The sequence below is a fragment of the Gastrolobium bilobum genome, unplaced genomic scaffold (assembly GCF_033153095.1).
Source record: "Gastrolobium bilobum isolate Gb01-03AN ecotype WA unplaced genomic scaffold, APGP_CSIRO_Gbil_v1 utg3150, whole genome shotgun sequence".
Classification (NCBI taxonomy): Eukaryota; Viridiplantae; Streptophyta; class Magnoliopsida; order Fabales; family Fabaceae; genus Gastrolobium; species Gastrolobium bilobum.
Window position 1 is genome coordinate 40334 of NW_026897600.1, and position 13410 is coordinate 53743.

At 37.4% G+C, this 13410-nt stretch overlaps 1 protein-coding gene across 1 annotated transcript; it reads left to right on the forward strand.

Annotated features, from left to right (window-relative positions):
* Window positions 1–280: 280 nt before the first annotated feature.
* LOC133308456 (aromatic aminotransferase ISS1-like) lies at window positions 281–13051 on the forward strand. Its single transcript, XM_061509078.1, has 10 exons — window positions 281–652; window positions 811–990; window positions 1110–1157; window positions 2031–2159; window positions 2358–2417; window positions 3949–4105; window positions 9597–9703; window positions 9985–10043; window positions 10938–11046; window positions 12333–13051. The coding sequence occupies exons 2-10, from the start codon at window positions 928–930 to the stop codon at window positions 12792–12794; spliced, it is 1194 nt and encodes a 397-aa protein (XP_061365062.1). The 5' UTR covers window positions 281–652; window positions 811–927; the 3' UTR covers window positions 12795–13051.
* The last annotated feature ends 359 nt before the right edge of the window (window positions 13052–13410 follow it).

Here is a 13410-nt window from a genome sequence, read left to right on the forward strand (position 1 = left end):
GTCATTTTGGTATTGAAATATTAAAAAATTATAAATATAAAGACTATTATAACTCTGAAATAAATTAAAATTACAAAAATACCATGATTTTTGCCCCAAAACGACATCGTATTGAACTTACTGCAAATAACTTATCTGACCTATATATATATATATATATATATAAAAGAGGGATAAATAACCTACGACATAGTAACCATTAAACCCAAATAAAAAAGTCTGCAGTTGAAACCAGTATTGGGAATTGGAAAACGAAAATGAAAAAAAAGACAAGACAACCAAACTGAATCGTTTTGGGTGGTCCTGGTTCTGTGCTGTTTTGTCTGCATTTGGTTGAGTCGTTGGACACACAAACACACAGAGAGAAACAGAGAAAGAGACATAGTCAGAGAAAGCATTGGGATATGTTTATGGGACAAAATCCTCAACTCATTTTATGAGCCTCTGATTTGCCTGAAATATATCATCCAATCCCTTCTTCTTCTTCTTTCCATAAAACATGCACAGCAACATCATAGATTTTGAAAGAATTAACTCATATTAATACTATCATTCAAACTTAATTGCCTTTCTCTAAGGGTAGGAAATTTTCCTGGAAAATCTCCTGGAATTCCGGGAAATTATTATCTGAGCACGTTCTGCTCTGTATCGGGTTGGTCCACTTGCTTGGTTATTCTGTGCTTTTTTTGCGTCTTTGGTGATAAAAAAGCGTTTTGCCTTTTGTCCTTTTGGATTATGTTACAGTTCCGTGATATAATGGGGCTTTGGTGAAGCGTGGCGTTTCAAAGTTAATTTCTTTTTGATTGGTAGGTCCCCAGGTTGACGTTTTTATACTTGTATAACACTAGAGAGTTTATTCGGTGTTCACTACTGTTCACTGCAAATCCAAATTGGTGCTTCCTTTGCTTTCGTGTGTGTGAGAGAGAGATGGGTTCCTACGGAAATCTTTCAAGGAGGGCTGTGGAAACCAATATGCCGATAATGGTTCAGGTTCTCACGGAAGCCTCTATTTGACATGTTCATGCATTCCTTCCAATGAGTTTTTGGATTGATATTCAATAATTCAAGGTGTGTTTGTGTTTTGTGTGTGTGTGTGTGTGTGTTTGCAGATGCAGGAATTGCTCCAAGGTGCTAAGAATGCTGTATCTTTGGCCCAGGTTTGTTTTTATGTTTTCTTTTCTCTCTTTTTCCAATGTTTGTTTGTTGATCTAATCTAACCTACAGGTGATGGTTTGGTTTGAGGGGGGCAGATTGTGTCTTTTCTGGTTTCCACTTTCCAATGTTTGAATTATAAATTAATCTTGCTTGGTCAGTGTGTGTTAAGAGTCTTATAAAGAGAAATTCTTGTGTAGGTGTTCAGATTCTAGCAGTACGTGGGACCCATATGGATCCCACTATATGGCTGCAATCTATGTGCAAGTGTGTGTTATAGACTTGAATTAAGGCATGTTGTTTGGTGCGGGTTTTTGAAGCTATACTATAGCTTGGGTCGACTACATTAAAAATGTGTTGAAAAAAGCTGAAACTTTGAGAAACTTCAAAAGTTTTTTTTTTTTTTTTTTTCTGCACTTGACTTTCCTACTAAATTTCTCACGACAAATATGAAATATTTGCTTTCAAATATCCTAAAAATTAAAAGATGCATATCTAAAAGTAGAAACGGATTTAGAAAATCAGGCAAGGAGGTATAGTATAGCTATGTACTGTCGAACATGGCTATCATTTTTGGTTACTTTATTTGAACTGTCAATATCAACAATCAAGGCTCCAATTTCCAGGTTGCCAAAGCTTTTTTCTTTTATAATTTAAGTTTAACTTTGGGCCTGGATTGTGACCTAAACGTGAAAGCTATATATTTTGATTCTGCACCTGTTGTTACTAAATTTTGGTTCATGGTTCTGCATGCTTTTAGTCATCATTTGAAATTTACTAATGATTAGTTAACTAACTTTCTATATATTATTTGCTCCTTAGTACTGTCTAAAATGCAAATGGTGATGATTTTGTTGAAAATTTGTCTGCTGCTGTAGGGGGTGGTTTATTGGCAACCTCCAAAGCAAGCATTGGATAAGGTGAAAGAACTTGTGTGGGAGCCTTCTATTAGTCGTTATGGTGCTGATGAAGGTCTTCCTGAACTTCGAGCGGCTCTACTGAACAAGGTAAATTATCTAGTTTCTTCTTACAACTTGTAATAGTGGGGAACTGTGGCTAGCTCTTTTGGGGGCTCTTAATTTGGGATGAAGCTTGGACTTGCCTAAGGGTCAAAATCAAAAGCCTATTAACGGCCATTTTTAGTACCTGAATTAGTCCTTGACATTTGTCATCTTTTAATTAACTCCTTTGCGCTTGTCATGCAGTTGCGTAGGGAAAATAATTTGCACAGATCCTCAGTAATGGTTACAGCAGGTGCCAATCAGGTGATCAATCCCCTGATATATAATGTGTTTTATGTTCATTTTTTTGTTATAACATAGACAAGAGAAAACATGGTTTCTAAAAAAGTGAATTGTATAAGCATTTCAACTTTCATTTACTTTCTTGAGTTTACCCATTTAAATTATGTAAGTGTTTTTATTGCTTGCTTATCTTAAATTCTATCTACAACTTTTATAGTGTAGTTGCTTCTCTTCCCTTTAACTCTGTTAGAGTCTCTTTGTTTTTTGTCCGTTAGAAAATTCAATGGTTTTTTAAGTTTGATGTAACGGCCATGTGCTGCACTAAAGTTGTTTGATGAGTCTTAACGGTATCATAATGGGTAGTATAATGAGTCATTAAGTTAGAGTTTATTTGGGTGTAATGTGTCTCTTAATGTTATGTTTTTCAGTTTTAGTTTCTGGTTTATATTAAGTTTGAGTCAGTTTATGAAATTTGTATTCCCTCTTCAAACATTGTGAGTTATATTTCTGCATCTTAATTTTTCTTTAACAGTGGTATCAGAGCCGGATTGGGCTCGAGCTAGCCTAGTGATTGGCTAGGAGGCGGGTCGAGTACTTTGCGCTTCGGGTACTCGGTTGAGGGGGAGCATACCAATGGTGGGTGAAAGGACCCATGAACCCAAAGCCTTAAGGTTTTGGGTTGAGACATGGTGTCGGATCCACTTGCTACGGTTGGTGTAGTCTTAGCTCATTGGTGGTGGTTCCCCGCCACGGGCTTCCCCTGGACCCGCTTGACATTGGAGTTTGAGGGAACGAATTTCCCAACAGTGGTATCAGAGCCAACGATCTGGGCCAAGTGTTTGGAAGGCCTCTGCAGAAGGCTAGTGTGACCCTAATATTTGAAAGAGAAAAAAAAAAAGACTTCCGCAGAAGTTGCCCTTAGGGTAAGAATGATATTGGGCCTCACACTTGAGGGAGGATGTTGGAAATAATCAAGTATGAGTTGTAAAGAAGTACCACATAGACTAGACATAGACCAAGTGATGACCATATAAGTGTGAAAAGACCCATAAACCTACAGCCTTAAGGTTTTGGGTTAAAATGTGGTGTCAGATCACTTATTGTGGTTTATCGCTTGGTCCATAGATATATCCCTTGCAATGGGTTTTGGGCTCCCCCATACCATTCTTAACAAACTCAAAGCATAATGAATAGGCAAGTCTTTGATAGGAATAGCATATTGCATTAGATCTATCCATTCTTTCGTAGTACAACTCCTTTATTTGTTAGAAACTGAAAGATAGGATGATTTAAAATGAATTTTCTGGATTATTATGTTCATCTTTTTTTCCCTGTACCTGTATAATCTTTTTTACTCCTCTTTCCCTTCTCTCAGCAACTTTCTTGTCGTAGGCTAACACTGAATAAGTCAGCGTTAACAGTTTAGGTCTCTTTGTTTAACTGGTGATTGAAACTAATGACTGTTACAGCACTCGTTTTGTTTTCTTGATCAGTATATAATTTGATGTTTCAGCAGAAATGTGGTACTCATTTCTAATAATCTGCAGTGCAGGCATTTGTGAATCTAGTTCTTACTCTGTGTGATCCGGGGGATTCTGTGGTTATGTTTGCTCCTTACTACTTCAATGCATACATGTCCTTCCAGATGACTGGCGTTACCAATATACTATTGGGTCCTGGTAACCCAGAAACACTTCATCCAGATGCAGGTATGGTTATCGGCATTGGACTACGAAAACAAAGCAAATCTTTGGTTGCTAAGAACATTTTTTCCTCCTTTCAGGGGTTTTTTATTGATAACTGATTGGGTGGATTAGGTCTTGACTTCTTGAAATTTCTCAAAAACACCGATAAAACAAAGCACTACTTTGCTTTAATAAGCATGTTGTCAGATACATTTAAACCTTTGTTTTGTGATAGGGATCTGTTTTACTTGTAATAAAAGTGGAGACTAGCTCCTTGCCAGAAGAGAATTCTGTACACTTGAAAAAGGGTTATGAAATATTATTGATTTGTATTTGAATCTGTACACAGGGGTCTCTTTTTATAGAGACTTCTTGACCTAATTTTGACCTAATGAGCTTGACCCAATATACAAGTAACGGACTAAATAAATACAAATAAATGACTACATAATTACTAATAAATGACTACATAATTACTATTTACAACACTCTCCCTTGAGCTGAGGAATAGATATTTATCATTCCCAGCTTGCTAGCAAGTTCGTGAAATCTATCTGAAGGAAGCCCCTTTGTCAATAGATCAGCTAATTGACGCCCAGTGGGAATGTATGGAGTGGTAATCAACCCGCTATCAAGTTTCTCTTTGATGAAATGGCGGTCGACCTCAATATGTTTAGTCCGATCATGTTGAACTGGATTATGAGCTATACAAATAGCGGACTTATTATCACATAGCAGCTTCATAGGTCCCTTACATTTTATTTTTAGATCATCAAGTACAATTTTTAGCCACAGTAACTCACAAATGCCTTGAGCCATAGCTCGAAATTCAGCTTCTGCACTTGATCTGGCGACCACATCTTGTTTCTTACTTCTCCATGTCACCAAGTTACCACAAAGAAACATGCAATAACCAGTGGTAGAACGACGGTCAGTCACGGATCCAGCATAATCAATATCTGTGTAGACTTCTAAAGATAGATTGCCATCACGTCGGAATAACAACCCTTTACCAGGAGTACCTTTCAGATACTGAAGAATTCTCTCTACTGCCTGCATATGTTTCTCCTTTGGATCGTGCATAAACTGACTGACAACACTAACAGCATAAGCTAAGTCTGGTCTAGTATGGGCCAAATATATCAATTTCCCAACTAGCCGTTGATATTGTCCTTTATCAACTGGAGGACTCTCCTCTTCATAACACATCTTGTGATTCTGCTCAATAGGAGTATTAGAGGGTTTACACCCGAGCTTTCCTGCTTCTTTGAGAAGATCAAGAACATATTTCCTCTGGCTGATAAAGATTCCTTTGCTCGAATGAGCTACTTCTATCCCTAGGAAATATCTCAGTTTCCCAAGGTCTTTGACTTCAAACTCAGAGGCAAGCCGTGTTTGCAGAATCTGTCTCTCCACAAAATCATCACCTGTGATAATAATATCATCAACATATACAAGGAGCACAGTAAGCTTCCCATTTTGGGAGTGCTTGAAAAAAAGAGTGTGATCTCCTTGACTTTGTTTATATCCTAAGGTCATCATAACCTTAGTAAACTTTCCAAACCAGGCACGAGGTGACTGCTTCAATCCATACAAGGCCTTTTTTAATTTACAAACTTTATTTTCTCCCTTCACAGAATCAAAACCATACGGAATTTCCATGTAGACTTCTCTTCTAACTCACCATTGAGGAAAGCATTCTTCACATCAAATTGGTTTATATCCCAATTGTAATGGGCAGCAAGGGATAACAAAACTCTCACCGTATTCATCTTTGCAACTGGAGCAAATGTTTCTTCATAATCAATGCCATAGGTTTGAGAGTAACCTTTGGCAACTAATCGAGCTTTGTATCTCTCAAGAGTTCCATCAGAATTATATTTCAGGGCATAAACCCATCTGCACCCTACTGCTTTCTTTCCAGTAGGTCTATCAATAACCTCCCATGTTTTATTTTTCTCCAATGCATTCATCTCCTCTTGCATGGCTTGAGCCCAATTCCCATCTTTCAAGGCTTCATGTACTGATTTTGGGATTGCAATAGAGTCTAGTGCTGAAACAAAGCTTTTGTGCTGCACAGACAGATTAGCAGAGGAAACAAAATGGGAGATAGGGTATTGAGTACAAGAGGAACAAGATTTCTTAGGACATGATCTTTTTCCTTTTCTAAGAGCAATGGGTAAATCATCAGAATCAGTAGTAATGGGTAAGTCATCAGAAGTATCATGATCAGAAATATGAGATTCAGGACTTACCAGTGGTTCAGACGATTGAGGTTGCTGCTGAGGCAATGTGGGTTGTGTATCAGTCATAGGAGGATCAGTCACAGGAGGATCAGACATAGACACATTGGGAACAGGAATAAGAGGAAGAGACACTGACTCAGGTGAAGGAGTAGACACTGAAGATTCAAATTCAAAGAAGGAAGGTGATGAGTCTTCTAGTGAATTATTCTCCCCCTGAAGATGAGGACCTTGGAAAAAGGACTCAGATTCCTGAAATGTAACATCCATAGAAACAAAAAATTTCCGACTACCAGGGTGATAACACTTGTAGCCCTTCTTATCAGGAGCATATCCAAGGAAGACACATTTAAGAGCCCTAGGATCCAACTTACTGCGATGCTGTTTATGAATATGAACAAAGACAACACACCCAAACACTCGAGGAGGAAGACTTTGCAAAGTTGAAACAGAAGGAAAAAAAGAAGTCATGGAGTGAATAGGACTTACATGATCGAGAACCCGAGTGGGTAGACGGTTGATCAAGAACGCTGCAGTAAGAATGGCATCTCCCCAATAGCATTTGGGTACATGTGTTTGAAACAGTAAGGCACGAGCAACTTCAAGAAGGTGACGATTTTTTCTTTCAGCAACCCCATTTTGTTGAGGGGTGTCTACACAAGTAAGTTCATGAATCATACCTTGATTTCGTATAAATTGGAAAAAATTGTGATTAACATATTCAGTACCATTATCTGTTCTTAGTCTCTTGATTTTTCTACCAAATTGGGTCTCAACCATTTTATAAAATTGAAAGAACAGATGTGGTACCTCAGACTTTTCATGCATTAAGTAAACCCAAGTTACACGAGTGCAATCATCAATAAAAGAAACAAACCATCTATTTCCAGAAGCATGGGGGACTTTAGAAGGACCCCAAACATCAGAATGAATAAGATCAAAAGGTTCAACACTCTTAGTACTACTAGAAGGAAAAGACACATGATGATGCTTAGCAAACTCACAAACATCACAATGAAAAGACTCAACCGGCTTAGATAAAAACAATGACGGAAATCAAGACTTGAGTAAACCAAATGGAGGATGTCCCAAGCGCTTATGATGAAGCCAAATCAAAGAATCAGCAGTTGATTGACTATGAGACATCAAGATGTGATTTGTTACTTTATTTGCGGGAGATTGTGACACCAGATAGTACAACCCACCTTGCTCTTTAGCACTACCAATCGTCTTCCCCGTGGCGAGATCCTGAAAAACACAATGGGTAGAGAAGAAGGTTACAGTACAATTCAGATCTTTTGTAATTTTATGAATAGAAAGTAGATTCGTGGAGAGTTTAGGAACATGAAGAGCATCTTTAAGATGTAAGGACTGCTGTAAGATTATGTCACCAGAACCCGCAACTGATGTATGTGAGCCATCAGCTATGGCTATAGTATGAGTTCCAATGGTAGGATGATAAGAAGCAAATGAGTCAGCACAACAAGCCATATGATCAGTAGCACTAGAATCAACAACCCAGGAATGTTTAAAATCATTATATGAAGAAAAGAAAGAATGAGTTTTGGGGCTCATACCAGTCAAAGCCAAAGCACTAGTATCAGATGGCTTACTCAGATAATCAAGGATGGTTCGGAGCCGTTCTAACTCATCTAGACGAAATGCAGGTTGGGTCTCATTAGGTGCAGGAGTTATTCCAAAGGAAGTAAAATGCGCTTGACCACGCATCCTTGCCATCTTTTCTAAGACAGTTTGCTTTCCATGGAGGCGAAAGCATAAATCCTTGATATGACCTGTTCTTTTACAATAAGAACACCATCGATCATCTCTCTTAGGTTTAGAAGATGCACCATCATAAAACTTTGTAAAGGAACTCCTTTGAGAAGAGGCCATACTGCACAAAAAAAAATAACGAAAAAGGATCTAAAAAGCCAAAAAATTCGGAAAAAATACCAAACGATGTCGGATCTGAGAAAACAACACAGATCCAGAAAGAGAACAAGGAGACGAGAAGAATGGTGGTGGTCCGGTCCAGAAACACCGCCAGACGCGCCTCCACGCGCCGGAGAAAGCAGCTGCGTGTGGGCTTCACTCGCGGACAAAGAGGCGGCGCGTGAGAGCGCGTGGCAAGGCTTCTCCGGCTGAAATTTTTCCGTTGTGGTCGTCCGGTGAGCACGCACCTGTCTGTGGGTGGTTGCGGTTGAAAAGTCACCGGAAAAGGTTCTAAACGGTGAAGACAGAACTGATTGAAGGCGGTCGGAGGTGTTTGGGTCGTTTGTGGCGGAGGGACGTCGCGTAGAATGATAGAACGAAAAAAAGAAGGTCAACAGTGGTCCCCTTGGTCCAAAAGGTCCCCGGAAATTTTTTTTCGGTGGCGGCTGATGGCGGCAAGAGGCAAAGAAATTAGGGTTTTGTAAAAAAAAGACAATAGGCGCGGAAGCAGAGCCCTCAGGATCGAGAGCTCTGATACCAACTTGAAAAAGGGTTATGAAATATTATTGATTTGTATTTGAATCTGTACACAGGGGTCTCTTTTTATAGAGACTTCTTGACCTAATTTTGACCTAATGGGCTTGGCCCAATATACAAGTAACGGACTAAATAAATACAAATAAATGACTACATAATTACTAATAAATGACTACATAATTACTATTTACAACATGTACTTAGATTACAAAAAGACTAGAAAAGAAAGAAATAACAGAATATAGAGACTGTTAGAGTGGGAATTCCAGCTTTAGGAATGGCCAACCCCACCTAAAACCACTCTCTACACAATTTTTCCTGCTTTCTCACTCTTCCTCTGTTCACTATTCACTCCTCTCTACACATTTTCTCCAACACAATCAACACCTCACTATTCACTCCTCTTCTCCCCTGATCACCCTTGCATATTCCCTTCTACCTCCCCTCTCTTGTTCATGGTACCACTGCCTTTCCTTTTATTTATCCACCCATAGACTCTAGTAATAGGAGGGTATCTATCAGTTTGTCAAACCTCTTCAAGGAAGGTTTCTTGGGCCATTATAAACTCATACATGTCCAAACTCTTTGGTTTCAAGTTCCCATGAATTACCAAAACGGTGGATAAGTTTACTACATCTTGTGATTTGATATATTGGTAAATCCAACATCCAAGTAGCTCATGCTGATGAATAACCTTCTACACAACACAGTCCTTAATACATCGATCTTAAAAGAATATTTGATGTCTATGAAACATTAGTTATCTTTGTTTAGCTATTTATTTGAATTTTCGTGATTTTCAGATTGGTTGGAAAAAATACTATCGGAAAGTAAACCTGTCCCAAAGCTTGTTACTGTTGTAAATCCAGGCAACCCAACTGGAACCTACATTCCAGAGTCTCTTCTAAAGGTTTCTCTCTCTCTTTCTCTCATGGGGTGTATGTGTATGTGTATGTGCAGGTGTATGTGAATATGCCCACAGTTAGTATGATTTTAAAAAAGTATTGCTGAACTTTTAAGAATTTTCCATTCAAGTTTTCCTTCTTTGGTTTCTTTTGAATTATCTTATGCAGTCAAATATGCATGTATTTGACCTCCTTAAGGTTATATTCCCAATCAATATGTTGATTGATCTAAACAAATTTCTTTTTTTTTAAATTTCTAAGCAACTGCTTTTGCTTAATTGGCCAGAGGATTTCAGATCTCTGCAAGAATGCTGGCTCTTGGCTTGTTGTTGACAATACATATGAGTAAGTCTTCTTAAGTTACCATGCTAGTGGAAATTCTTTCATATTTATGAGTGAAAGCAAAAGCAAAAACAAAAAAGAAGAAGAAAATGTCCCGGAGATATGTTCATGTCCTTGTTATTCTACTTAGCACCATGACAAGACCATTTAATTAATGGCGAGAAACCACCACCAATGAGTTAAATTAGACCAACCATATCAAGTGGATTCAACATCATGTCTCAACCCAAAACCTTAAGATTTATAGTTTATGGGTCCTCCCAGTTATATGGACTTCACTTAGCTCATTACCCAACCAATGTGGGATTTCATCACACTTATACCCCGACAGTTTTGACAAGTTTTTCATTGTCGACTGCCTAACACAATCCTCCTCTTTAATCTGGGCTACGGGCTGGCTATGTTAAGATCGGCAACAAAGCACAGCATAGGCAGGGTTTATTCATGACAATTCCTATTTTTTTTATTGATAACTTTTTCAATTTATTGTCATTTCACATTTAATTTTTGAATCACTTTCACTTATAATACTGTGGTCAGCTCCTTATGTGGTCCCTAAATTATCCTTATGAGATCTTACACTATTCAGGAAACACCATATCAATGCTTCAGTCATCACAGGAGTCTCACTTATAATACCTATAAACATTCTCTTATAATTTGTCTGTGAATCTTTTCATTTGTATTGCAAATGTATATGTCAATAATTTCTTTTGACACTCTGACCCCATACTTGATTTGGAACCGTTACATTTTTGGCTTCTGTAGTTCTCTTTGTTGTTCTACTCATTGCTACTCCAGGGGAATAACTATTATTAGCTTGTTTTTAAGGCATTTCTTCATTTATATATCATCTTGTTTTATGGGGATATCTTGTCCTACTATATATGCATGCAGGTATTTTATGTACGATGGTCTGAAACACACTTGTCTGGAGGGAGATCACATCGTTAATGTTTTCTCTTTCTCGAAAGCATATGGAATGATGGGATGGCGGGTTGGATATGTAAGTAATACTTATGAAGTTATGATGTCCTTATTTTCACCAGCAGGAGAAGGAAGCATTAAACTTTTATGTCCAATTGATCATTTTTTGTGACATTGGATTTGTCAACCATGTTATACAACCTTTGGAACCTGTGCATAAGCAGTGATGTCGTGTTGGATTTATGGTGTTAATATTCTTTGAAGCCATTATGCATGTAAGTTTTCAAGTAATGCAACATAATGAGCAAGGAAGTTCACAATTAAAGTTATATTTTGGTTCATTTTTCATATTTAATATAACTTACCATAGTACTATTCTAGTTTGAAATAAAAAGAAGAAACATCCATTGATTTTATTCTGTAGCATATGGTAAGCAAGTATGGCAAGAACAGATATTATATGACAAGTTGAATTGTTCTGGAGTAGAGCTAGGTCTAGATCCCTCAAGGAGTGAAGTTTCTTACTGTATGGGTGCTCTAGAAAGTAGTGGTATGGATCAAAACTCTTGGGAGAGTCACCATAGGTGCTATCTAAGGTACGAGGGAATGTGTAAGAGCACAATGGCTCTAGATTTCAGCAGAGTAACAGCTTATGAAATGTATGAATGCAAGGTGTCTCTTCCATAGTTGAAGAAAGGTATATATATATAGGGTTCGCTTTTTCTGCGGTTAATGCAGATAAGTTATCTGCAGGAGGCTTAATACGACATCGTTTTGAGGCAGAAATCATGGTGTTTTTGTAATTTTAATTTATTTCAGGGTTGTTATAATATTTATAGTTATAATTATTTAATTTTTCAATCCCAAAACGACGTCGTTTTGGGAGTAAATGCAGATAACTTATCTGCAGTAACTGCAGAAATATTTTTCCCATATATATATATAGGTGGGAAATATTTCCTAATGATATGAGAGAGGATCCATAACTGTTTTGGCCATTACCTCATTGATGTGAATGAGGGAATTGCTCCACCAGCTGTACGATGGGTGAACTGTGCAAGGGAGTGAGAGATTCTTTGCATAGAGATATATGTATTCACTATGTGGAGGCAGGGGAATGATCCTTTAAGGGACTTTATAGGTTGGCTCATATGTATTGGACTGTGAACGCCGGTACAGAGCACAAGTGTTTCTTACCAAAAAAAAGAGAGGAGTATAAATGATCAAACACAAACCTATATTGCTTCCATTTTATATTCTGGATTATTTGTTTCTTCTCTGCAATATAGTAGTTACATTTTTCAGTTGCATTTAATATTAAAAATCAGCATTGCTATAGTCTGGACTATAATTGGATTATTGCAGATAGCATACCCATCTGAAGTAGAAGGACTTGGTCGTCAACTTCTCAAAGTTCAAGACAACATTCCCATCTGTGCTTCAATAATTTCACAATACCTTGCCCTCTACTCCTTAGAAATGGGACCTGAGTGGGTTACAGAACGAGTAAAAACTCTTGTCAAGAACAGAGAAATTGTTTTAGAAGCCCTTTCCCCTCTTGGAGAGGGTTCAGTGAAAGGAGGAGAAGGTGCTATATACCTATGGGCAAAGCTTCCAGAAGGACATGGTTATGATGATTTTCAAGTTGTTCACTGGCTAGCTAATAGGCATGGGGTTGCTGTAATACCAGGAAGTGCATGTGGTGGTTCTGGCAATCTTAGAATTTCATTTGGAGGTTTGACAGAGAATGATTGCAAAGCAGCAGCAGAAAAGCTCAAGAAAGGCTTGGAAGAGTTGGTTATGAATGGGTTGGTGCAGGAGGACTAGTCACTTCTAGTTCTACTACATCTCCTTCCCATGCCCTTCAACTCTCCCTGTCCAAAAGGAAAGCATTGGGGGAAAAAAAATTAAAGATATCTATGGAAAGAAAGTCCATTTGCCAGTGGAATAAATTTGCAACTGGTGAATTTGAATAAATGTGGGATTTACTTTCAGCCTGAAGGTTTTATTATTCTCATTTTGATAGTATCAATACAGTGGATAAATGCATATACATTTTTTTCCCCATGTATATTCATTAATATATATATATATATATATATATATATATATATATATATGGGGCAATATCAAGTTACATCCGTGAAAAAATAATAAGTCTTACGTTAAATCTTAATCGTTGATTTTTGTGTATCTGATTGTGGTAATTTATTGAGAATTAATAATTATGTAATGAAATTCAATAAATTATAATTGTCAGATACACATCAATTAACGGTTAAGATTTGATATAAGACTTATTATTTTTCTATTCTTACACCAGTGTAAGTTATTATATCCCTATATGTATATATATACTCGTGGCAGAATCATTTTACATGACATAATAATAATAATAATAATAATAATAATACTAATTATTATTATTATTATTATTATTATT

Coding starts and splice junctions, on each gene's coding strand:
- LOC133308456 (XM_061509078.1), top strand. CDS start 928: ATGGGTTCCTACGGAAATCTTTCAAGGAGGGCTGTGGAAACCAATATG. Junction 2,160..2,357: donor GAGCGGCTCTACTGAACAAG/GTAAATTATCTA, acceptor CTTGTCATGCAG/TTGCGTAGGGAAAATAATTT. Junction 9,704..9,984: donor TTCCAGAGTCTCTTCTAAAG/GTTTCTCTCTCT, acceptor TTAATTGGCCAG/AGGATTTCAGATCTCTGCAA.